At 38.0% G+C, this 23801-nt stretch overlaps 2 protein-coding genes and 1 long non-coding RNA gene across 3 annotated transcripts; 2 read left to right on the top strand and 1 right to left on the bottom strand.

Annotated features, from left to right (window-relative positions):
* Positions 1-7903: 7903 nt before the first annotated feature.
* Positions 7904-8347, bottom strand: LOC132644227 (uncharacterized). The gene has a single exon (XM_060360804.1). The coding sequence runs from the start codon at positions 8345-8347 to the stop codon at positions 7904-7906; it is 444 nt and encodes a 147-aa protein (XP_060216787.1).
* A 4803-nt stretch (positions 8348-13150) lies between these two features.
* On the top strand, positions 13151-16612 carry LOC132644892 (uncharacterized). Its single transcript, XM_060361556.1, has 4 exons — positions 13151-13612; positions 14060-14634; positions 15617-16132; positions 16254-16612. The coding sequence occupies exons 1-4, from the start codon at positions 13360-13362 to the stop codon at positions 16380-16382; spliced, it is 1473 nt and encodes a 490-aa protein (XP_060217539.1). The 5' UTR covers positions 13151-13359; the 3' UTR covers positions 16383-16612.
* A 3623-nt stretch (positions 16613-20235) lies between these two features.
* On the top strand, positions 20236-22282 carry LOC132599823 (uncharacterized). The gene is made up of 3 exons (XR_009567030.1): positions 20236-20558; positions 20660-20971; positions 21954-22282. It is a non-coding gene; the product is annotated as an uncharacterized LOC132599823 (long non-coding RNA).
* The last annotated feature ends 1519 nt before the right edge of the window (positions 22283-23801 follow it).

Here is a 23801-nt window from a genome sequence, read left to right on the forward strand (position 1 = left end):
AGGCTAGCAGGTATAATATTATGGATAGATAACTAAAGGAAAAGTTCAGTTCTGTTTGGACGAGTTTCGAGGAAGAGCGAGAGATATAAAGGAGGATGTGGATGCACATTTCAAGCCTTTGCGAGGTGACGCCGAGTCTTAAAGTAAGACTCTTCGACTCCGGTGTGTCATGCAAAAGAAAAGAAAAGAAAAGAAAAATTAATCAGTCCATTTCTAATAAGCAAATAAAGTGTAAGACGAACTAAATTTATATAAAGGTTTACTAGAATATTATGCATTCCAACAGTGAGTATAAGCACAAGCAAATCCGAAATCAAACAAATATTCAAAACTAACATATTCATACTCGGGTTCTGATGTATCTAAAGTGTACTGTCATTTAACAAATATTTAAAATGGGGATAGCCATTTGCCAACATGATTTGTATTCCTTAAGTCTACTTAATTAGCTACAGTCTCAAACCTGTTTCCCTAGCTAATCTCAATAACATGCCCTTCGTATATTGCTTAATGGCACAAGATGAATACGAGACACTCAAACAAATAGTAACAGCACAACCACATCGTTTTATGTTACAGTTAACTCAAGGTCTCAATCACAACAACTACTCTGAATCCCTCTGATCAAGATAGACTCAACACATGCATATTCTCATCTTTGGACCAAATTGTACATTTAAGCAGACTCAGGTAAACAAATCATTCATATCCAAATAGATTCAAATAACTCTAGCTTGTCTAGTGTCCCAAACCTCTTCAGATACTGAAATCATATTTCAAGCATATTCAACAGATTTAAGCAATATCCAAGGACAACCAATGCCTTATCTCCACATTTTGGCATCTTGATCTATTCCAAGGCTTGTTTGAGGCCAATTACAAGGCCTTGTTTATCCTGGTCCAAGTTTTATGCAAATGCTAAATCATGGACAAGCATACTCAAATCAGCAGGCAGGCTTAAGGTTTTCAAATTAGAAAGCTTTAGCTAGGGGATTAACATATTTTACTCTACTTGGCTGAAATGGTCATAGATACATTATCAGTTTGAGATAAAACAATTAAGGCTAAGTGTCATCACTAAACAGGTCATACCTTAAACTAAATCATCAAAGTTAAGCAACAAACTAACCCATATTTGACCATGTAAGACCATTAAGCTACTAGATCCTTAACACAACTAATCCAAATGAAACAATCCTAATATGTCTAGCATATTTTCCACAACAGATTCAGCTAATGCATATCAGTTTAGAAAATAACAATTTCAATGCCTAGAAGAGAAAGAAAGTTTGTTCAATCTAAAGCCCATGTATTGTAAGGCATCATAATGACTAAAGCCATGATATAGAACCTTAATAGGACTGTCCTTAACATATTCCTACCCTTAATACTTCACTTTTTTTTTTTTTTTAAAGAAAAACATTCTTTTCCCAATCGTCTCAACATATACACAAATAAGATTTTATCTTAGGTGATCTACAAACAGACACCAGACCAGTAGCTACATAACTATAGTTTCAGAGAAATATACCTTTTAAACTACGAAAGAAAAACCAGAGGCTGACTATTCGACTGAAGACGAGAGTAGACTCAAATGAAAACAAGAATGTAAAACTAAACACATATGCATTTGAAGGCTAAATCACATAATCTAACAGCCCATACTAAATCATTTTGAGCAGATAAAGAGTACCAAAAATCGTAAGCGATTCATACTTCACAACTCACACACCAAAATAAAGTAGAGCTAAGACGCTTACAAAATCAACTAAGCCATGTTGAACTCTAAACAAAACAGAAACGTAGAGCCAAGAAATTGATTGAAGATATTAAGAAGCAAACAGAACTGAAAACAAGTTAAAATACTAAGTACTAGATTGAAACAGAACCAAAAGGAATGAGGGAATAGGGAAAATCGCTTTGGTTCAAATAACACATCGTTTGAGGATCCTAAAGGACATAGTCTCTATTCGATACACTCTAGCACACTCAATAAAATAGCATATATTATACCTTATTGGTGAAGCAGTTTTTTTTAAAAAAAATGTTAACAACATGCTACATACAAGCATATTTTCACAAATTATAAATATTCCTTAAACCAGTAAAGAAAGAACAATAATCTATATCCTAATACGGGTAGCAACTAACACTTACGGGGGAGTATTTTCACTGGAAAGAAAAACAAATTTCATGCTTTTTACATAACAGTGAAACTGAAATCTCAGGCCATGTTTTTTTCTAAATGAACAGGATATTAACAAAACCATAAATCAGAATAGCATCGAATTTTACTTCTTGTGGGTGCAGTGAACTGGAACGTCGTCGGTGTCGAATCTACTCTCTCGTTATGAATAGATCCGAACCTTGAGCCAAATGATTTCGAATGAAAGTACTGAGGGTTTTAGCGAACTAAAGTTTCGTATTCTTTTTTTTTTTTGATGAATCGAATGAGACACTAAAAGTAGGGAGCAAGGATGGGTATCACTAGTGGTTCTCCCTCTCTGCGGCTGAGCTCTTAAGACAATATTTATAGGCGAAGTGACTAGGGTTTCAGTTTCGAATTCGAGATTTTTGGCTCCAAACAAAAGCTAAAAAAAGCCGTTTGAATCAACACGTGAATGAATCTTATGCTCAGATATCTGAAAAGTCGCTCTTGGCTTCTTGTGATATGTCTTTGTTGACCAAGTCTCGTGACAAAGAGAAGAGGATAGAAAAGGTGAAAAAGTGAGATGCTTACTCTAAATTGGAGGGACACGATCTGCGTTGGAGAGAAAGAAGCTTGGCTTTTGTTTAAAATAGAAGAGGAGAGCAGAACGTATTGCATGAAAATGGGATGCTTTAAAACCTGCCACTGTTGAGGCAAGTGAAGCTTTGTTGAAAAGGGAAAGAGGTGAGAGAGATGGTTGTGCGACTGCTCTTTGTTTTTTATTAGGGTTGAAAAAACGTCGGGTTCTATAGAAAAAATGGGCCGGGTCGTATGAAATGGGTAATGGGTTGAGGATTTTGGCAAAAATGGGCCAATTGGACTAGTCTAGAAAGAGTTTTGTGGGCTGATGGGATCCAAATTTTGGTCCTTTTCCTCCTTTAATTAATTTATTTGGACATCTTCATCATAATAATTTGGACTAGAATTAACCATTTTCAAATATATAATACAACTTCTTATTAAAATAAATAACCGTGCAATAAATATTTGAAAGTATTAATATAGTGCTTTGTTAAGTAAATTTGAAATAACTCGTCCAAATTATTAACGATCAAGAAAAGTAGATAAATTAATTGAAGGAAAAGGGGGAAAAATTGCGTGTCAACAGCTGTATTTTGGTTTAGGCTTGACAATACCATGTTGACTCCTAGTGATCGATTTTTGGACTGGGAGAGGACAGTGGACTGTGGCGGATGGGGGCTGGACAGTAAGGCTGGTGGTAGCAGCTGAGGGTAAGGCAGATGTGGCCATGGGTGGTGGGATGCTAGGACCAGTGGGCAGCAGAGCATGGTCGCTGGAAGGTGGGTTGGTTTGCGAGGCTAAATGGTGGATTACATAAGGAGAGGGTCCATCATTCAGAAAATCATAATGGTGACGATCTAAGGGAGTATGTAGCTTAGCAAAAGGAAATTGGGTTTCATCGAACACGACATGACGACTTATGATGATTTTCTTGGATGATAAATCATAGCATTTGTAACCACGGGATGGATAGCCTAAGAACACACATGAGGTGGAACGGGCTTGAAGCTTGTTAATGGTATTAGATGGGAATAGGGGGTAACATAGGCAACCGAACACCCGAAGATGAGAATAGGATGGGTCTTTGTTGTTATATCCCGTATTTTTATACATTGGGACATTTTAAGCTAAACGCGACAAGTTAAAGACAAGACTATTTTAAGGTACGAAGTAGAGACTTTAACTTCCGATTTCGTTTCAAGTCACAAGTTGCCCATAAAATTTCGTTTGGTATAGAAGTATTAATGGAAAATTGGGATTAAATTAACCAAGATTGGATGATTAAGTGAGATTAAAAGCCTAATCACATCATTAAGGAAGCCTAAGTGGTCGTGTGGGCCCCACCCATGAGTTGGCCAAATATTATTGGCTAAAAGCTTGGGTGGGACACATGTCCAACTTGTGGACTGCATATATAAGTGAAAATGCTGATTCATGGTTCAACTAGCTAACCATTTCACCTTCACAAGTTGAGAGAAATCAAGAGATAGAGAGAGAAGCTCTCGGCCATGGCTGGCCGAGAATGAACTCCAAGGTTTGATAAAAAAAAAAATTCTCCATCAATTCAACTCCTTACCAAGTGCATAAGAACGTGTAGTAGTTGTTGGAAAGAAACAAGGAGGTGTGGCATGGCAATAATGTTGAAATTCGGCCAAGGTTGAAGAGTAAATTGTAAGGTAAGAATGGTCATTTTTCATGTATTGTATGATGATTTGAATGTAGAGTTTGTGCATGTTGTTGTTGGATTGTTGTTGTGGTTGAAGTTGAGATGAGCCGTGAGCTTAGGTGAAGCCATGCTTGGTTTTATTTTGCATATATTGTAGATGAGTTGAATGTGTATCAAACTATGAAAAGGAACAAAGATTGTAAGAAGTTTTTGTGTGGTTGTGTTGAGACCGTGTAGGTATGTTGAATGGAATTGATATGTTGATTTACTTGAAGTCCTTGTGTTGTGTTAGGATGTAGTTAAACATGAGGTTGAGATGTAAAAAGAATTGGTATGTGTTGATGAAGGGAAAACAGTCCAAACCATGGACTGTTTTGGTAAAAAGGAGGGACTAACTTATCTTGAATATTGATTGTGATTGTTATAATTTCTATAAATAGGAGTAGGGATATTGTATGGTTTAAAATTGGAGTTCAAGTTGTTGTGGACTGTCGTAGAAGTTAACATGTCGTCAATATGATTCCTTGTGATTATATGAACATTGTTGCTAGACGTGTTGTTGTTGGTCGGGTGAAATTGGAAAATAGTATATTGGTCGGGCTGTTTTTGAGTAATGTACAGGCTGTCCGGAATTCCCTCGTGACCTAATCGTAGTTTGATATCTTAATATAGGATAAGAGTACTACTGAGCAGCTTGTACAAATTGCGTAACGACTAAACGCTAAAGGTATGTAAAGCCTAATCCTTCCTTCTTTTGGCATGTCCTAGACGTAGGTAAGAAATGATATGAGCCTTGGGGTAAACTCTACTCTCTAGTTCCAAGCATGACTTATGATTCTATTCATTCCTTAATGTTATTGTCACGAGCCTACTATATGATTGACTAACAAATGATGTATGGAAATTCCTACTCTTAAAGAATTGCATAATTAGAGTCATACTTGACTTTCAAAAGCCATATCATGTTAGATTGATACATGTATATGAATCCTGAAACGTTCCTTGCTATGGTTTGTAATAAGATTTAGAAAGAACTGAATATGATTATTATCCTGACACTTGAAAGCTGATTAGTTAATTATCTATTAAGTCTCCAAAGATGATTTGCATGTATGTGGTTGCTTATTATTCTGCTCGTGCTTACCGTTACATCCTTCACTGAGTCCCGGGCCAGGACACGTTTTCGTGCGCATATTTACTATATTACTCACCGAGTCCCTCACTAGAGGGTCGGGACACGTTATATATATACATGATGATATGATGACATGATGATATGGGGATGGCGGCCAGGATGGCATATGATCATTATTTCACCGCGTCCCTCACTAGAGGGCCGGGACACGTATATGTACATGTTTATAATGCTATGATTTTAATTACCGAGCCCCTCACTAGAGGGCCGGGACACGTTATATATGTTATGTACAGAATGATTATTCAGCTTTGACTACTAAACTCTATATTGATATTGGTATGAGGTTGATAAATATGAATTATGTTCAAAGGTAAGTTTTATGGATTTCTGTTTGCTGCATTAGATCCTACACTCCTTGTCTCAGTATGATTCTATTTACTATATTCCACGCTTTACATGCTCAGTACATATTCCGTACTGACCCCCTTTCTTCGGGGGGCTGCATTCATGCCTGCAGGTACAGACGCTCGTTTCGGAGATCCGCCAGCCTAGGATATCTATTCAGCTACTTGGGATTGCTCCTTTGTTCCGGAGCCTAGCTTGTGGTATAGATCCTTTTTGTTGTATATGTATGTGTTTGTTCGGGGTACGGCGGGGCCCTGTCCCGTCATATGATTCTGTCATTACTCTTAGAGGTCTGTGGACATTTGTGTGGGTCTGTATATAGTTGTTGTTTCGTTGTATGGATATGACTTATGTTTGGGGCGTACCCATTCGTAGTGGCAGCCTTGTCGGCTTGCATATATATATATATATATATATATGTTTGGGATGTTGCGTGTAGTGGCAGCCTTGTCGGCTTGCGTAGATATATATATGTTTGTTGTAGGAAATTGTAACTCCTCAGGAGACAGGTGGCTATGACATGCATATATGTGACAGCTTTAAAATAACGTCTTGCCTTTTTATACAAATAAGTTCTCGATATGCTAGTTGTAGATGATTATAGTTAACAAGTGATATGAGTGTCCAACTCGGGCACTAGTCACGGCCTACGGGGTTGGGTCGTGACATTTGTGATAGAGTACTTTGAGAGGAGATTGATAGGCTAATCCTTTATGACGAAGAATGTTAAGGAGGTAGGTGGCCATTTGTAATGCATGATGCCAAAAAGAAGGAGCTAAAAACGCATGAGTGAGTAAAGTACGAACCATGTTGTTTGTTGTTCGAATTTTTCTTTCGGTCTTTCCATTTTGTGATGAGGTATGAGGACAGGAGAGGCGAAAAGACAAGCCATTAGATTTACAAAACTCCCAGAATGGACCGTTATCAAATTCCTTACCATTATCACATTGAATGTTCTTTATTTCTCGTTCAAATTGAGTGCGAATGCAATTTCGAAAGACTAAGAAAGTGGGTAACGTTTGAGACTTAGTTGATAAGGGAAATGTCCACAAAAAATTAGAGTAATCATCCAAGAACAAAACATAATATTTGTGGCCCAAAGAGCTCAAAACGGGAGATGTCCAAAAATCACTATGGATAATATCAAATGGCATACATGTTTATGAATGAGATGCAACAAATGGCAATTTAATCTGTTTTCCAAGAGTGCAGGAATGACAAACATGAGACTTAATCGGTCTATTACATTTAATAAATTTATTTTTCCTAAGCAAGTCTAAACAGGTGCTCCCGGATGACCCAAGCGATCATGCCACATAGATGAAGTTAAAGCTGCAAAAGACGATGGTGGTGTGGTGGTGATGGGATAAAGCTCGCCCCGACTATCACATCTCATTAGATGCATCCTCATCCGGTAATCCTTCACAGAAAAACCAAAAGGATCAAATTCAACAGAAACTGAGTTATCTATGGTGAATTTTCGAACTCAGAGTAGGTTCTTAATAAGATTAGGAGCATGAAGAACATTTTTTAAGGCTAAAGGTGGGTTGGGGGGAGCTAAGTTGGTATGACCATAACCACGAATTGGAATTGAATGACCATTTCCGATAATTATACCACGATTATTGCTCAAATTAAAATAAGACGAGAGGTTACCTTGCGCGGATGTCATATGAGAAGTGGCTGCGGTATCCATGTACCAATTTGCATTCGGAGAAGTGAGCCCAAGTGTGTGCATCGCTGCCTTGATATCGGTTAGAGTGGGCTGAACGTCGGTACAGTAAGCTTGTGGTGGACATGGCCCAAGTCTGTCAGCCTGCCTTTGTTGAGTGTTGGTCCGTGGCCGTGGAGTAGTTGGATACGGACAAGGAGGAACAGGCCACGGCATATAGGGCCACTGCCATTGCTGTGCATTCCCCATCCAAGCCTGCTGCCACTGTTGCTGCTGGTCGTGGTGCTGCTGCTAGCTGCCGCGTCTACCACCGAAACCACCAATGTTTCGGTTATTGCTGCCCCTATTGCCACCGCCTCTGCCACGGTTCTTTCCACCATTGTTGTTGCGGTTTTGATGTTTTTTACCACTGTTATTCTTACGGTTTGGGTGGTTATTTCCAGAAGAGGGATTATCGTCGTAATCTCGAGCAATCATGGCATTAGCGAATCCCGTGGCAAGCTGTTTGGTGAAGCCTGTTTCTTCAAGAATGAGCATGGAACGGGCTTGATAGAAGAGAGGAAGAGGATTGCTTTGACGGATGAGTGTACCCACCCCCTCATAGGCGTTAGTGAGTCCGACTACCATTTGAAGGACGAGACAGTTGTTGGAGACTGGAGCACCGACGTTCTTGAGTTGATCAGATAGAATCTTGAGTCGTTGGAAACACGCGGAAGCATTAGGAAAATCCTCCATATTAGTGTGAGAAATTCATGCTCAAGAGTGACGACTCGAGAATTTTTGTTGTCTTGGAATATGTCACGCAGCCTATTCCAAGCTTCCATGGCCGTGGAGTCGGGTTCAAGGATAGTATGCAATAGGTCAGTAGAGATGGTAGCATAAATCCATTGAAGAACCGTGGCATCAAGAGTCGACCATAACTCTTTTTCAGCATCGGTTTTGGGCACCTTTTCTTTCCCGGACTCCGGTGGAATGATATGGTGGAGGACTCTGTGGGACTTGGCGTGGATTTTGAAGAGTTCCGCCCATGTCCCATATTGGACGTTTTCCATCTCAAGAGTAATGGAGATGTGATTTTTGATGTTGGAGACAGCCAAAGCTAGGTGGAAGAAGGACTTGGTGGAGTCAGATGAGGAGGAATCAGTCATGGTGGCTGATTGTAGGAGAAAGATGATGAAGTTGACGCAGAGATGGAGGAAGAGAGAGGAGCAGAATTGTGCCCTAGTCTGATATCATGTAAGAAGGTAATAATCTGCTTGCATTAATCTTTGTCAACATGTGTATATATACAAAGATCCTAGGCTATAATGAAGGTAACTAAATATACACCTAACAATAATGGTAACTAAATATTCTTCTAATATATTTACATGGTGGCCTAGAATATTCTTCTAATATATTTAGATCAATAAAGATGGTAACTAAATATTTACATAATATTCTAACAAAAATCACCCTTGGGATCGTGTTGCGTTTATTATTTAATCCTTCTTAGTTACCAGACCTAAATTCGTCCTTGACACATCATTTCAAATTTATTCTACGTTTAGGAACGTATTTTCGGTTTAAAATTTACTTGTTTGCCTGATTATCACATAATGGAATTTAGAATCCTTTCATTTACAAGGAGCTAATGAGTCTCGACCTGGCCTTAGGCCTCTGAGAAATTAAGTTGAGAATAGAGCTATTATATTTCCAGCCATAGACATATACGCTTGCTTATCTTGGATTAAGAGCTCTTCACTAATATAATATCATATTCGACACTTTCTTGAAGAAAGCCGTACTCCCATCAGCTTTCAATTAATTGAAGAAGTTAAGGCTAGAGACATCAATTATGAGCTATTATATAAGCCTTTGTGAAAGCTCTTCCGCCATATGTTTAATCTCTTTTAAGCGTTCCTCTTCATCAATAATTATGATTGCTCCTGACCTATACCCAAACAACACAAAAATGGAAATCTACGTATTGCTATGCTGCTGGCCAGATCAACCGACCTAATTGTCCCAATTCCGTTGTCTTGATGACTAAGAACAGATCCACAATCTCTTATGTAATGAATATGAAATTGCTAATTCTGCCCAGCCTCTTTCTTAACCAATGTGTAGCATACCTAAGACTTGACAAAAACAAATTGGTCAAAGTTGCTGAAATGCATCAATCCACTTTTCTTAAGAAAATTCCTGTTTTTTTTTGTGTGACATTATAACAATTGGGATATGTTAGGATTGGCAATAAAATCAGCTAATAAAACCTCAATGAAAAAATTGTTGAATTGAAGCCGGCCTAATGGTAACATCAGGCCCGACAGAAATTGCTCGAGAAGTTTCTTACTGCAGAAAAGGGTCAAATATACCCATGTACTATTGGAAAAGGGCCAAAAAAATATCCCTCATTATATTTTGGGTCCAAATATACCCCTCATTCGTTAAGTTTGTCCAATGTCGACATTCGGTCCTACGTGGCACTAACATTTGATGAGGTGAATGCCACGTAGCACGCCACCTCACCGCCCATAACCCATTTTACCCCTCCCTCTATTCTTCCACCCCTAAAATTTTCTTCCCCTCCACCACCATTACTTTCGCCATCATGATCATCTCTTGGGAATAAGGTCCCATAGAAATCGATGGGTAGGAAGAACCCAAAAAAAAAAAAAAATCGTAAGGAACCAAAGAAGATTGCCGCGATCAAAGAAGTAAGTAAAATTTTTGGATCTAGCGAAACTATGTCAAAGTATAAACAAGTTATATTACTAAAATTTCTGTCCAAGCAAATAACAAGCTTTCCATTGCATTAAGAAACAACATCAAAACATTTTTCAGGTGAAACAAATGGTATAATTCCACCATAAGAGGAAACAGAAACAACAAATTAAAATCGGGAACCATGATTTTGCTTCACGATAAAGCTGACTGATCCAAAGGCCACGGGTAATAGGACGATCGCCGGGATAGTGAATAGATGGAGCAAAGTGTAGAGAGGTAGCACTAAATTCTACTTTATCTCATTGTGAAGTCTATATCTTTTTTAGATATAGAGATGGTCGTGATGGCAGTGAGCCGATGATGGCAGAGGTAATGGTAGTGGAGGGCAAGAGAATCTTATGAGTGAAAGAAAAGAGGGAGGGGTAAAATGGGTTAGGGCATGCCGTGTTTCGTAACATCCACCTCATCAAATGTTAGTTGAATGTTCAGTTTCGATAAACTTAACGGAGTTATTTGCATAATAGTATAACGGTAGGGGTATATTTGACCATTTTTCAATAGTGGAGGGGTATATTTGGCCCTTTTCCGTTCTTACGGTGTTGCTATTTATTTTTGTCTTTGTTTTCGCAAGAAGTAGATTTTCTTATTTAATACTATATATTGTAATTTCTATGTTTACCCTTTCACTCTTCTGCTTTGTTTCCACTTCTTTTTATTTTACAATCTCTTACCAACTTTGTTACCACATACCTAATCATTAATTAACTCGATCTCTTATCGTGCAGAGATCTCTGAGCTAAGAAAACTACAACTATAGTGAAAGTAACAAGCACCGACGATGACTTATGTGGCGACGGTGACGCGTCATCACCACTTGTGAAATTGAAAGTTTAAGGACATATACTAACGATTTTATCGTTAATGATCGTGATTACTAAGATGATTTTTGCACTAAAAATATCTAAGACATTTTGTCTGATGATGATATCTATGTCAGCTCACATTGACGATGATATCTGTAAAGTTTCCCTCCAGTCTGTCGGTTTCCAGTAACCAATTAAAGGAATCCACTTTGTTCCCACGACAAAATGGGTATGCAGGATTCACGAGACATTTTTGTTTGTCCGTAGAGTAAAAGTTCCATGGGTTGTTGGAGCTAATTTGTTGCTAGCGGGAACACGGACATTGTTTCGGTTTCCGAAATCAGCGGACTTAAATTGGGTCTTGGGGAGAGGTATTTACATAAAAATTAAAATTATATTAACTTATTTAATGCTTCATTGGTCCAAAATAAGTGAACTTTTAGCACTTTTATTTGGTCCAAAATAATAAATTTTTCAAAGTTCAAAGAGGTTGTTAACTTTTTTTCCCCAGAATTATCCTCCTAGATCTGTCTAATATTTTTCAAATCCAACACTACCTAGTTATACTTTAAAAAAAAAATTGGGGACAGTAAAAAATAATATTATAAATTATTTTTTTCATTAACGTAATTAATTAACCTTATTAAGGAATGTGCCACATTCAAAAATCCACTCATTTTGGACCGAAGAGAGTAGCGCTCCGTTAGAGTGAAAAAATAGTAATTAATTAACTACAATTAAATGAGAGAAGATTATATGCAAATCAAATATCATATATTAATATATTTGATATGAAAATAAATATTTGAGGTGAGTAATTTTTATTCTATTCTCTATATATACTCTTTAATACCATATTTATAATATACTCTTAAAAACAAGATAGATGAAAGGGAGCCTCATAAGAGTAACTAGTAAAGTTATATAGCAGAAGCTTAATACATTGGATTGCCTTTTAAAAAGGGAAAATAAAGCTTATGATAATGTGAAGAAAATATTTACCCGAATTAGCCCATATTTTTTAAATTATTCGAAACTGCCCAATTTTTAACTTTCTTGCAGCGATTTCCTTTAGCAAACAAAAGAGTAAAGTTGCCTAAAATGAACCCCAAATGCAACAGTGAAATCTCTAGCTCCTCTCCATCTACAATCACTGTCTGCGCACTTCGCCGGAGTTAATAGGCGTTGAATCGTAGTTTCTCTAGCAAGCTACAGCCGGAATCCAGCTTAACGCAGCTGGTCAAAACAGCACCACGACGCTGCTCCTCTCTCCCCTGTTCTCTGAGCTTCACACACCAAACAACGACCCACCACTGTTCATCCTCCCCTCTCCCTCTTCTTCTCCGGTGGACCTCCGCCAAGCTCCGTTGAGCCCGACCAACACCTCTACCACGAACCACCACTGTACAGCCTTTCGTCTCTGTCTTTCTGAGATTTGACGAGTTCCGAAACATTTGTATAAGTTTGTATAAACATCTCTTATACACTATTATACACTTTTATACAAGATTAATACATTGTCTCCAGTAAGTGTATAAAGTTGTATACTATTGTATAATATTATATACACATCTTTATACAAGATTGATATATTGTCTACTCCAGATGTATAAAGTTGTATAATGTTGTATACTTGAAAAAATGGCTATGCGGGTGTAATATAAAAATATGGCTAACGAAAGAATATATTTGACTATTTTAGCTAATGAAGGGCAAAATTAGCCAATAAACTAAAGTAAAAGAATATATTTGAACCTTAGCTCTTAATTTCAACATAAAAAAATTTAAGATAGTGATACACGGCAAAATAAAAATAGGAACGAAAAAAGGTCATTTAGTTACCTGCATAAGAATCCTTTTGTTTTGTTTTTACGAAAAATATAAATCACTTAACAAAAATCCATTTGTTTTGTTTTTTACGAAAATGCATATATCTAAAATAAGTAAATTTGGCCAAAAAAGCGCCAAAAGTAAAGTTGTCACCGGCCCTATTGCCATTTCGGTAGACGCCGGTCACTGCCACTTTCAGCTGCCAAACACAAAAAGCACTCAATACGCGTTTTCTTTCCTTGCTTTCTCTATAAACAAAGTACGATAGTACATAAGCACATTTTTAGTAAGTGGCTAGTGGAGAAAATCCTTAAGTCTCTGCTATATACTTCCTTGCTTTTGTGCATGCAAATGCAAGCGCAGTCTGCTGCCACCATGGAAATATTGTCTCCATTAATATTTATCTTGTTGTTAACGACTATTTGGCTAGTGCCTGTAATTTGTGATGATAGTGGGCATTCATCAGCTGTTGGAGATCCAGGAATGAGAAGAGATGGAATGAGAGTAGCCTTAGAAGCTTGGAATTTTTGTAATGAAGTTGGCGAAGAAGCACCTGGAATGGGTAGCCCAAGAGCTGCTGATTGCTTTGATCTTTCTGGTAAACCTTTTTCCCCCATTCCCCCTTTTTCTTTATGATTAGTTTTCGATTTGTTTGTCTGGCTTTGACTTGATACGGAGCATAAGTAGGAGTTTGGCCATAAAAATTAAATATTTTTCACTTCATTTGGAATTTTAAAATTAGAGTCGAAGATCGAGTTGTGTTTGGTTATACTTTTGTAAAGGAGAGAAGAGAGCATTTTATTTGGAATTTATGAAGGTGGAGTTGGAAAATAGGTTTGGAGCACTTTTTCAACTTTGGAATCCAGCTCCAAGTTAAATTTGGAAATTTTATAACCAAATGTTGATTTTAAAATAAAGTGAAAAATTTTCCGGAAAAAAAATGAATAATTCTCATGGCCAAGTGGTTACTTATTGTCTTTTTGCAGATTTTGCCCTATAATCTGATCAATTTTGTTATGTTTTGGAATGATTGTGTGATGTGCAGGTAGTTCTTTGAGTCACAAGGTAACCGAGTCGGATAATAAGCTTGGGATTGGCAAGGCATTCCCTGACCTGAAAGCTAAGGCTAAGAATGATCCGGACTTGTATGCTGCTGAGAAGGAACTCTATCTGGGTTCATTGTGTGAAGTTGATGACACCCCAAGGCCTTGGCAATTTTGGATGATAATGTTGAAGAATGGCAACTATGACACAAAATCTGGTCTTTGCCCAGAGAATGGGAAAAAAGTACCCCCTTTTAAGCCTGGAAGATTTCCTTGTTTTGGGAAGGGATGTATGAATCAACCTATCCTCTTTCACGAACTCACTTCTTTATTTGATGATGATATTATGAAGGGAGGTTTTAATGGTACGTATGATTTGGGTTCTACAGCTGATAGCAGCAGTAGTTCCTTCTTTGAGGTGCTTTGGGAAAAGAAAGTTGGCATAGGGGGTTGGGTATTTAAGCACAAACTCAGGACATCCAAATTGTATCCATGGCTAATGTTGTATCTTAGAGCCGATGCAACCAAAGGGTTCTCCGGAGGCTACCACTATGACACCAGAGGAATGTTAAAAACTGTAAGCTCAGTTAGCTCACTGTTTCTGCCCTCAAAGTTTCTCTTTATTCTATCCATTTAAATTAATTGCAAAACTGACTAACTGTTACTTCCTGTGATAACTTCACCACTAAGATTGTGAAAATTGTATAAAGGTCTTTTAAAATGTCTATTGCTTTTATGTTTGCCTTTGCTAGTATCATTGTTATTGAGCGTGAGGCTGCATAGCAAGTTTCTTCATTTATGCATCAGGGAGATGTTTGGTGCCTTGACAATAAAAATCCACTTGCACAATTAATCCTGATTCTTTATTCACTGTCTATAAATTTGGTGTGATGTCAACTCTGACGGCATGCATGAAAGGTGAATTAATAAAGCAAAAAGGGAAAAATAAGTGATCGAAATGTTGATTCAGTAGAAGTCACCCACATGATCTGCATTAGATCAAATAGGCCTGCCCTGAATGGTTGTTTGACACCATGATCAATTAATCATGTCTTATGCTACCACTAAATTTCAAGCATAACTATAAATGATTTAATTGTAAACCTCCCTGGTAAGTCACCAGATATCCGAGGGGTATTCATCAGTTAAAACCTCTATTATCATTTAAGAACTAATGCCATTTCTGGGGTTGCATTTTTTCTGTCACTTTTGGAAGTTAATTAATACGATGGCTTTTGGGAGTCTAATAGACAGTACTAATAGTTTATCATGATTCAGGGGAACCCTATTTACCATAGAGAGATGGTAAAAGGCAGGGGGAGTGTTGGTTATATATATATATATATAACTGATCTGGTAGTATCAGCTTAAAATTGAGGATACTATGATATACATACAGCTTTTGCGGAAATCTGGTGTCAGGATAATGAGGACTTTTCTAACCATACGTTACAAATGAAAATACAAAGAAGAAAAAGATATTTTATTTTTTCTACCGTTTGAAGAATTTCATTATCTTTCAATGCTATTCCTGATAAGCACAACTATTTTTCTTTCAGCTGCCGGAGTCACCTAATTTTAAGGTCAAATTGACCTTGGATGTGAAGCGAGGGGGAGGATCCAAGAGTCAGTTTTACTTGATAGATATTGGCAGTTGCTGGAAGAACAATGGTGCTCCGTGTGATGGAGATGTGCTCACTGATGTTACCCGATACAGCGAGATGATCATCAATCCAGAAACTCCAGCTTGGTGCAGCCCCTCAAATATTGGCAACTGCCCCCCTTTCCACATCACACCAAACAATACTAAAATCTACAGGAATAACACCTCTAACTTCCCTTACTCGGCTTATCACTATTATTGTGCTCCTGGGAATGCTGAGCACTTGGAAAAGCCATATAGCACATGTGATCCTTACAGTAATCCCCAGGCACAGGAGCTACTTCAGTTGCTGCCTCATCCAATATGGGCAGACTATGGCTATCCAACTAAACAAGGAGACGGCTGGGTTGGGGATGGAAGAACATGGGAGCTTGACGTCGGTGGCCTTTCTAGCAGACTTTACTTCTATCAAGTAAGTGGGCTTGTTAACTTACTTGGATAAATATGGTGCAAAAACCATGTTAGAATCAGACAAAAGTGCACAAACACTTAATGCATCTGTATGATTCCATCCTTGCTCTTTTTGACTGCAGGATCCAGGTACAACTCCTGCTAGAAGAATATGGACATCTGTGGATGTGGGAACAGAAATTTTTGTTAGCAACAAAGATGAAGTGGCAGAATGGACTCTGAGCGACTTTGATGTTTTACTCACCTTGTAAAACCAAAATAAAATTATCATTCCATTTAACATTGTAACAGTAGCCAAAGCAAAATCCAATAGTGGGACAAGGCTTCGTCATTGATCTTGATGTGCAAAGGTTCATCTTTCTATACTAGATCTACATCTGTTGGTGTAATCTTGTTTACCTTAGTTCCTTGACTCAGAAGAGACTAGGATAAAGAAAAAGTAACTGTTTTGTTTTTGCTATATTTTCGTGGACTTTCTGGATGTTGACTTTGCCTTGATAGCATTGACTTCTGGTGAAATGAAATTATAGCACTATGATGTTTGAAATGAACTGGAATTCCCGTACTTTCTGTGGTTTCTTTTCGAGCATGGATGAACAGACATGTTAAGTGTAAAATCTATACACTCTTTGCGATGTCTATTCTTACATAGAGCACGCTGTTTCTAAGATCATCAGAAAGGAACAAACCCAAAACATGTTCTAGATTATGTTAGTTCTTTGGCCATGACAATCCTCCCCTCCTGCACTTATAAGTAATTGCAGTATGCCAATTTGATTCGAGTGATGCATTTTATCTACTTATCACTATATGGAAGTGGTGGGCTATTTTTTTTTTTTCAGGTAACTTTTTTTTTTTTTTTTTTCAAAAACAAATCCCAAAAGTCTACAAATGTAGCCAAAGGCTAATATGAAATGAAGAATTAACCTAATGATCAACTTAGGATTTATAGATATCCTAAGTTGATATTACAGATAACTAACCAATAATCAAATAATAAAGCAACTATAAGTGCTCCAATGTCTTGTGAAGTGAGCATACTGGAACCTAGTCAATACATAGGTCATGATTGTCATAGGTCATGATTGCCTTTGCAGCATGTACATAGCACATCCAGCAGATCCAACATGGTAATATAGCACAACATTTTCCATATGTTGACCCTCCCTCTAGGGAATGAGCACTAGATGCTAATACCACCCAATGAGGTAAAGTCATCAAGTGGATCATGTGTGTGCTATCATGTAAAGACCTGCAAGTCAAAAAACCAGTTCATTCAAAGCCAAGCTCATTTCCTATATGTAAAGCATCAGCAGCAGCAGTGCACTGCCTCCTTCTCTGTTGCATGTTTCTGAGCCTACTTTGTATAAGCAATTCCAGCTGCAATATTTCAGAAGCTTCAGCAGCTGTTTATAGCGAATGTAACAGCCAAGTAGCAGCTCAAGAGTGCAGCAATTTGGACTCAAAGATGGCATCTTTCAGTCTCAAAATGCTCTGCCCTTGAAGGGCAACGGTAAATGGCAAGAAAGCAGCAGCAAATATGTCTCGATGTAGCAGGAAAATGGCCAGCGAGCACAGCAGTCCGTGGCCCAAATAATGGCCAAAGAGTATAGTAGCTCCTAGCCCAAATAAATCAGGAAAATGGAGCAGCCAACTTCTCCGAGCGAATTGAGGCTATTTGTCGTTGTCGAGTCTCCGAATCCACTCGAAAGCTTGTTGTTTCAGCCGAGAACTCCAGCTGGCATCATGCTTAATTCCTGAAGCCTCTCATTTTCTGCTATCTTTGATCTGAGGAATGCATTCTCCTGTTCCAGTTGAATTTCCATCTTCTTTTCATGTTGTTTTTCGCTGGTTTCAATGCGATTCACTCCTGTTGGTATCTCATTGAAGTCTCTATTTTTTCCATTGCTGACTTTCCATGTATCCTTGAATCTGTTTGTTTCCTGCTTTTTTGGATTGTCCATGTTGTGGTCCTGCTTGTTCAACGTTCACAATCAATAAATATAATAAAACAGCGAAAGAAGTAAATGACGTAAGTCTCACAATATATTATAATATAGATATGTGCGGAAGTAAACGAATCCACCCCAGTATCTGACTAGCATTTAAATTTGAATACTAAGGTCTGAATAATAATATATAAATGTCTCAAATCATGTCTTAAGTGAAAAATAAGACATAAGCAAAAGAAGAGTCTTCGAGGTCAGCGGATGCCATGCTCACCCTGGAAAACTCAAGTAGAAGTTGAGGAGTTGATCCAACCATGAGTCAGAGAAGTAGATCCGGCCTGATACTCTGCATTCATAAAAGAATACAGCAAGTGCAGGTCAGTACAAACAACAGTACTGGTAGGCATCATAGGTCGACTAAGCATAGTTAACACAATTAAAAAAATAACACAGATAAACAAGTAAACCAATCACGCATGGAACAATACAATCGTAACCGAGTATCCATCAATCACCTATGTAAGTGTCTAGCCCCAAAATAGTAAATCTGAGTATATCCAATCCTGGGACAATCAACACAATAGAATCAACACCACAATCGTCACAATACAATCATCACGTCATCTCACTCAAGTCATAATGTAATGCAATAATGGCATGAATGTGATGCCATGCCATGCAAATGAGCTGTACACATGTACTTCGAACGGAAATATCGACGTCTCGGCAGCACAACCCAATGTGATTCGCAAGTCTGAGTACCACCCTTCTCGGATCTTTGCCAAACAGATAGATGGGACACTGGCTAATTGCTCACGGGGGGGGGGGGGGGGGGGGGGGTCTCACCGGCACCACTCTGAGGGACCTGCGGAGCCCATGCACTACAATCGAATTCGGGATAACATCGAAACGACCATGCAGTAACGAGGCCCGAACATAACCATCGGACATCAGCTTCCTTACAATCACTCAAAAGAGTTGTCAAATATCAGTTTCATAAATCAACAATTCCGGAATTGAACCTTGGACATCGGCCTCCTCACAATCACTCAAGTAAAAGAGTTTATCAAGTGTCAGTTTCATATGAACAACGATTCCAGAACGGATCTTCGGACATCAACCTTTTTCTAAATCACTCAAGTAAAAGAGTTTATCAAATATCAGTTTCGCTCAATCAACGATACCCGATTACGGGATATCGGCCATGCATGATAATTATAAGAGAATGAGTGCAATGCATATGTAAATCATTAACAAACAAGCTCAATATCATAAGTACCTCAACGGGATATGCCAACAATGCATCACATCACAATACCAACAATGGGTATGCCAACGTATATAATCGAGTACCAACAACGGATACTCCAATAATATATCAATAATCTCAAGTACCAGTGTTACATCCTGTATTTTCGTAAGTTAAGATGCGTCGTAGCAAATCCACATGAGCTTGAAGGAATAAGGTCATACACGAGGTTTTAGATATAAGACCTCATAAGTTTCATGAATTTCAAAACCGTTATATATACAACCTTGGTATGGAATTTCTTTCAAATGAAACCTTATGGTACTTTCTTTTAAGTGAAACATTTTAGTAAAAAGATTGACAAGTATGATTTCGGGTAGTTACTATTATTACTACTTCCGGATATGCTTTAAATTATACACATGATATGAGGAAGTTTATAAATGTGATTTTATTTGTTATAAGAATAGAAATTATTTTCTCTTAAGAAAATTATCATTTTTCCGTTTTGAGAATTAATAATGTGAAAAATCTATACTCTTAATATTAGGTGGGAAGACTAGAATTTTGATAAATATATATTTTGCTACCATTTATTGTAGTTCCCAGTTTTTATAAATTAATTGTCATATTGCTTAGTAGCTAAGTTTTAGCTTTTTAAATAAATTATGATTATCCATATAGTGGATAATCTATTAATTTTAAAATATTTCCTAAATGACTATGTGGAAAATTGTTAGCTTTTCATTAAATTAGCAATTAGTGGCCATCTTTGGTAAAAGACAAAATTATCATACTTTTCCCCATGTGATCTCACGTGAAATGGTTACTAGTTGGATATTTTACACAGTATATTAATGGATCAACTTTGTAAAAAAAAAAAAAGATAAGAAGTTTCCTTTGCATTCATTGTATTTTTCTCCATCGCCTATGTTCATTAGCTAGCAGCACCATCTTCGTTTTCTTTTCATTGAAGCTTAAAAGAGTTAGCAGCAAACAATTTATCCTTCTTCAATTAACCAAAGTACTATGCACACCGTTCTTTCCCTTTGCAATTCAGCGAAGTGTAGCAACAAATAAATAAGGTTTATTTTATGAGAATTCCATCAAATTCTCTCAAGCAGTTGGAATCGTGGTGAAGTAAATGCTGGAAAGATTTAAAAAAAAAAGGGAGACCCAAGTACAATTTATTGTCTATGCCCATCCACGAGCTCGTATGAGCATATAAGGTATGTATTTTATAAGAACTCGCGGGACACTGTTCGGAAGTTGCGAGTTCAAGTCATAATAGTTATATATAAGAAGGTTGTGGGTTGTTTTCTTATTGTAGGGAGATCAGCGGGGGTTTGATAGCTCGTGTAGAACTTGTTGGAAGTTGTGTTGAAGATCTTATTATTGATATTTATGGCTGATTATGAAGGAGGAAGACTTGATAGAATTGTTAGAGTGATAACGTTGAGTTTTGAAAAAATATGGATGTTGAACTTATCTGTTTAGTAATTCTAGATCGACCTTGTTGCTCGTTAGGTTGTTGATTGAGTTGCTGGTTGTGTTGTTGTGCTACCTTTCCTATGGATAGGCTTAAGGGAGTGGTCGTGAGGTGGATACAAGTTAAACTCTTGAGCCAGTGGGTTAAGACCAGGTATGTAAGGCTAACCCTTCTTTCTTTTGGCATGTCTTAGATGTAAGTGATGAATGATATGAACTTTGGGGTAACTCTATTCATAGGGTCCGAATGTGATTCATGATTCTTGTGCTATTCATTCTATATGTACTCCATATGATTCCATTCCTAGACGAGTAAGGTTTAAATGTTCCTTGTGATGGTTTATTGATATTGTACTCCTATTCTGTTCCGAAGGGAACACCCATAAGGTGCCAGTTGAGTTGTGTATATGGTTTTACTAATGATTTCGAGGAAGTTAGTTTTATACTAAAGGAAACATAAAGTTAGACTTTCAAAACCACTCCGAAGGGGGTGCGAGATTTTACTATTTAAACTTTCAAAACCACTCCGAAGGGGGTGCGAGATTTTACTATTTAGATTTTCAAAACCACTCCGAAGGGGGTGCGAGGTTTTATTATTTCATTTCATTTACGACTTATGTTTACATTCCATAGCATCATCTCTTTGTATTGATATTTGTGGATTAAGTTTGTGTTGACATGATTGTGATATTAAGCCGGAAGCGGCTGCCCGAAGGGGCCATCATTATTAAGCCGGAAGCGGCTGCCCGAAGGGGCTATCATTAATATGTCGGAAGCGGCCGTCCGAAGGGACTATTGTGATACTAGCCGGAAGCGGCTGTCCGAAGGGACCATTTTGTTAACATGTCGGAAGCGGCATGTGTGTTCGATTGCATTATTTACTTAAAGAATGTGTGTTGGATTGCATTATTTACTTAAAGAATGTGTGTTGGATTGCATTATTTACTTAAAGATTGTTTTGAGACTTCGTGTATACATTTATGTTTCTTCCAGCGAAGGCTGCAGGTATTGAGTTAGATTGTGATTTCTTCTCTCCTAAATCAAGTTGTGATTATGATTTGTTACCACCTTAAATACTCAGTACATTGTCCGTACTGACGTCCTTTTGCCTGGGGACGCTGCGTTCATGCCCGCAGCCCCAGATTGTTTGGCAGGTTAAGTGTATAGCTAGGATGCTTGGACGTCAGCTGGGATTGGCAAGTTCTACCTCATTCTGGAGCTGTGCTGAGTCATGTATAGATACGTATGATTACGGGTATGTCAGGGCCCGGTCCTGACTCATAATGTTCAGTTTACTTCTTAGAGACTTCTGCAGACAGTGTCTTGTGGTATGTTTGTCGAGGTGTCGACAAAGTGATGTCAGTTGAGTCCTTTGTGGATTTTAAAAGAGTATGTATTTAAGATGATTTAGATTGGTCTAAAGTACTTATTGATTGGAAATTTTCATAATCATTATAGAGATAATGATTTCTATTTGGAAAAATATATGTCCTTAAAAGTTTTTGAAATGACAGGTTTTAATAGAGCGAATGTCTAAGGGTTCGCTCTACTCTGATGAGAGTCGGGTGCCCGTCATGCCCTAACATTGCTAGGGTGTGACAACCAGTATTGGATGCATCAATAATATATCAAGTAGAAATACCACCAACGGGTATGTCAACCCTATCCAGATTAGGACAACTAGCGACCTTCATTATCTACCAACTAAAAATGGCATTAAGCCAACACAATTAAATAATCAAACAGACATAACGGATGGCTAGGCCCAACCTAAATGAATGTCCATCCCAACTTCACAACCGAAGGTTCACATGCTGTCTCCGACATCATAATCTAAATATGTGATTCATTATACTAAGTCTCACCAAAGGTAAACCATAACCTTCCTGGACTGCCGAACTGCAGCATCAACAAGTCACTCTATCGCCTTGCCCTTTCTTTGAAGCTCAGAACCACAGTAATCTAAGAATAATCGAATTCTAAGTTAGAAATCATGAATAATGATAGTAATATTGTTGTGATATCGATTAGGTCCATTTTAACCTTAGAAATTGGGAAAACGGGCCCACAAGGGCGAAACAGGAAATTCACGGGTGAAATACCAAATTGAATCCTAGGTAATCATAACCCCATCATTAATTGTTGATTTAGCTCAAGAATTATCCCCAAATCTGATTCTAGTAAAAACCCCCAAATTGGATATGAACCCTAATTCTCCAAATCCGAAAATCAACCTTAAAAGTGAAAGATATATGATCAGTAAGCTTAGATTCGTCACATTTTAGTATTTCCATCATCAATTTTATCAATTATAACCCTCGGGAGAAGCCTCCCAGAACCCTTCTTCAAATTCTACTTCTAAGGGATTGAAAAGGAAAGGGATAATTCTAAGATAATAATGATTAAAGAGAAGTAAGTGATTAGACCAAGATTTATCTCCAAGAAATTCCTCAATTTATCCCCAAGAGTAGCCTTCCCAAGCTCCAATATCAAGTTATGACATAATGAGGGTCCAAGTCTTATTTTAAGACACATTTAATGAAATTCCTCTGCTCGTGATCGCCACGGCGGAGAGAGTGCCGCTATAGCGGTGCCGCTACGGCGGCTGGGGTACCGTCGCAGCGGTATGGCCTATGTTGGGGCGGTCATCACACCGCCACAGCGGCGTCGCTGGGGCGGCTTTGGTGCCGCCAATGCGGGCACCAGACACCGGAATTTTTGAATTTCTCTAAGTTTATAATCCGATTTTCCGGTTATCCCGAGGCCATCTGCTCACAATCCGACTACCTAAACCCGTACAAAAATATTCTACAAACGCACTCGTGGTCTCAAAATTCCCAACAGAGGTCTCATTGACAGAGTCAACCACCGGTGTCTACTTCCCATTTCCCATTCAAATTCCCGAGATGCACCAAAATTTATGGGGAACCGAGCCAATCATACATACCAGTTCTAAAAAATCATCTGGACCTCTCGGAGTCGAC

Source organism: Lycium barbarum, chromosome 6 (assembly GCF_019175385.1).
Source record: "Lycium barbarum isolate Lr01 chromosome 6, ASM1917538v2, whole genome shotgun sequence".
Taxonomy (NCBI): domain Eukaryota; kingdom Viridiplantae; phylum Streptophyta; class Magnoliopsida; order Solanales; family Solanaceae; genus Lycium; species Lycium barbarum.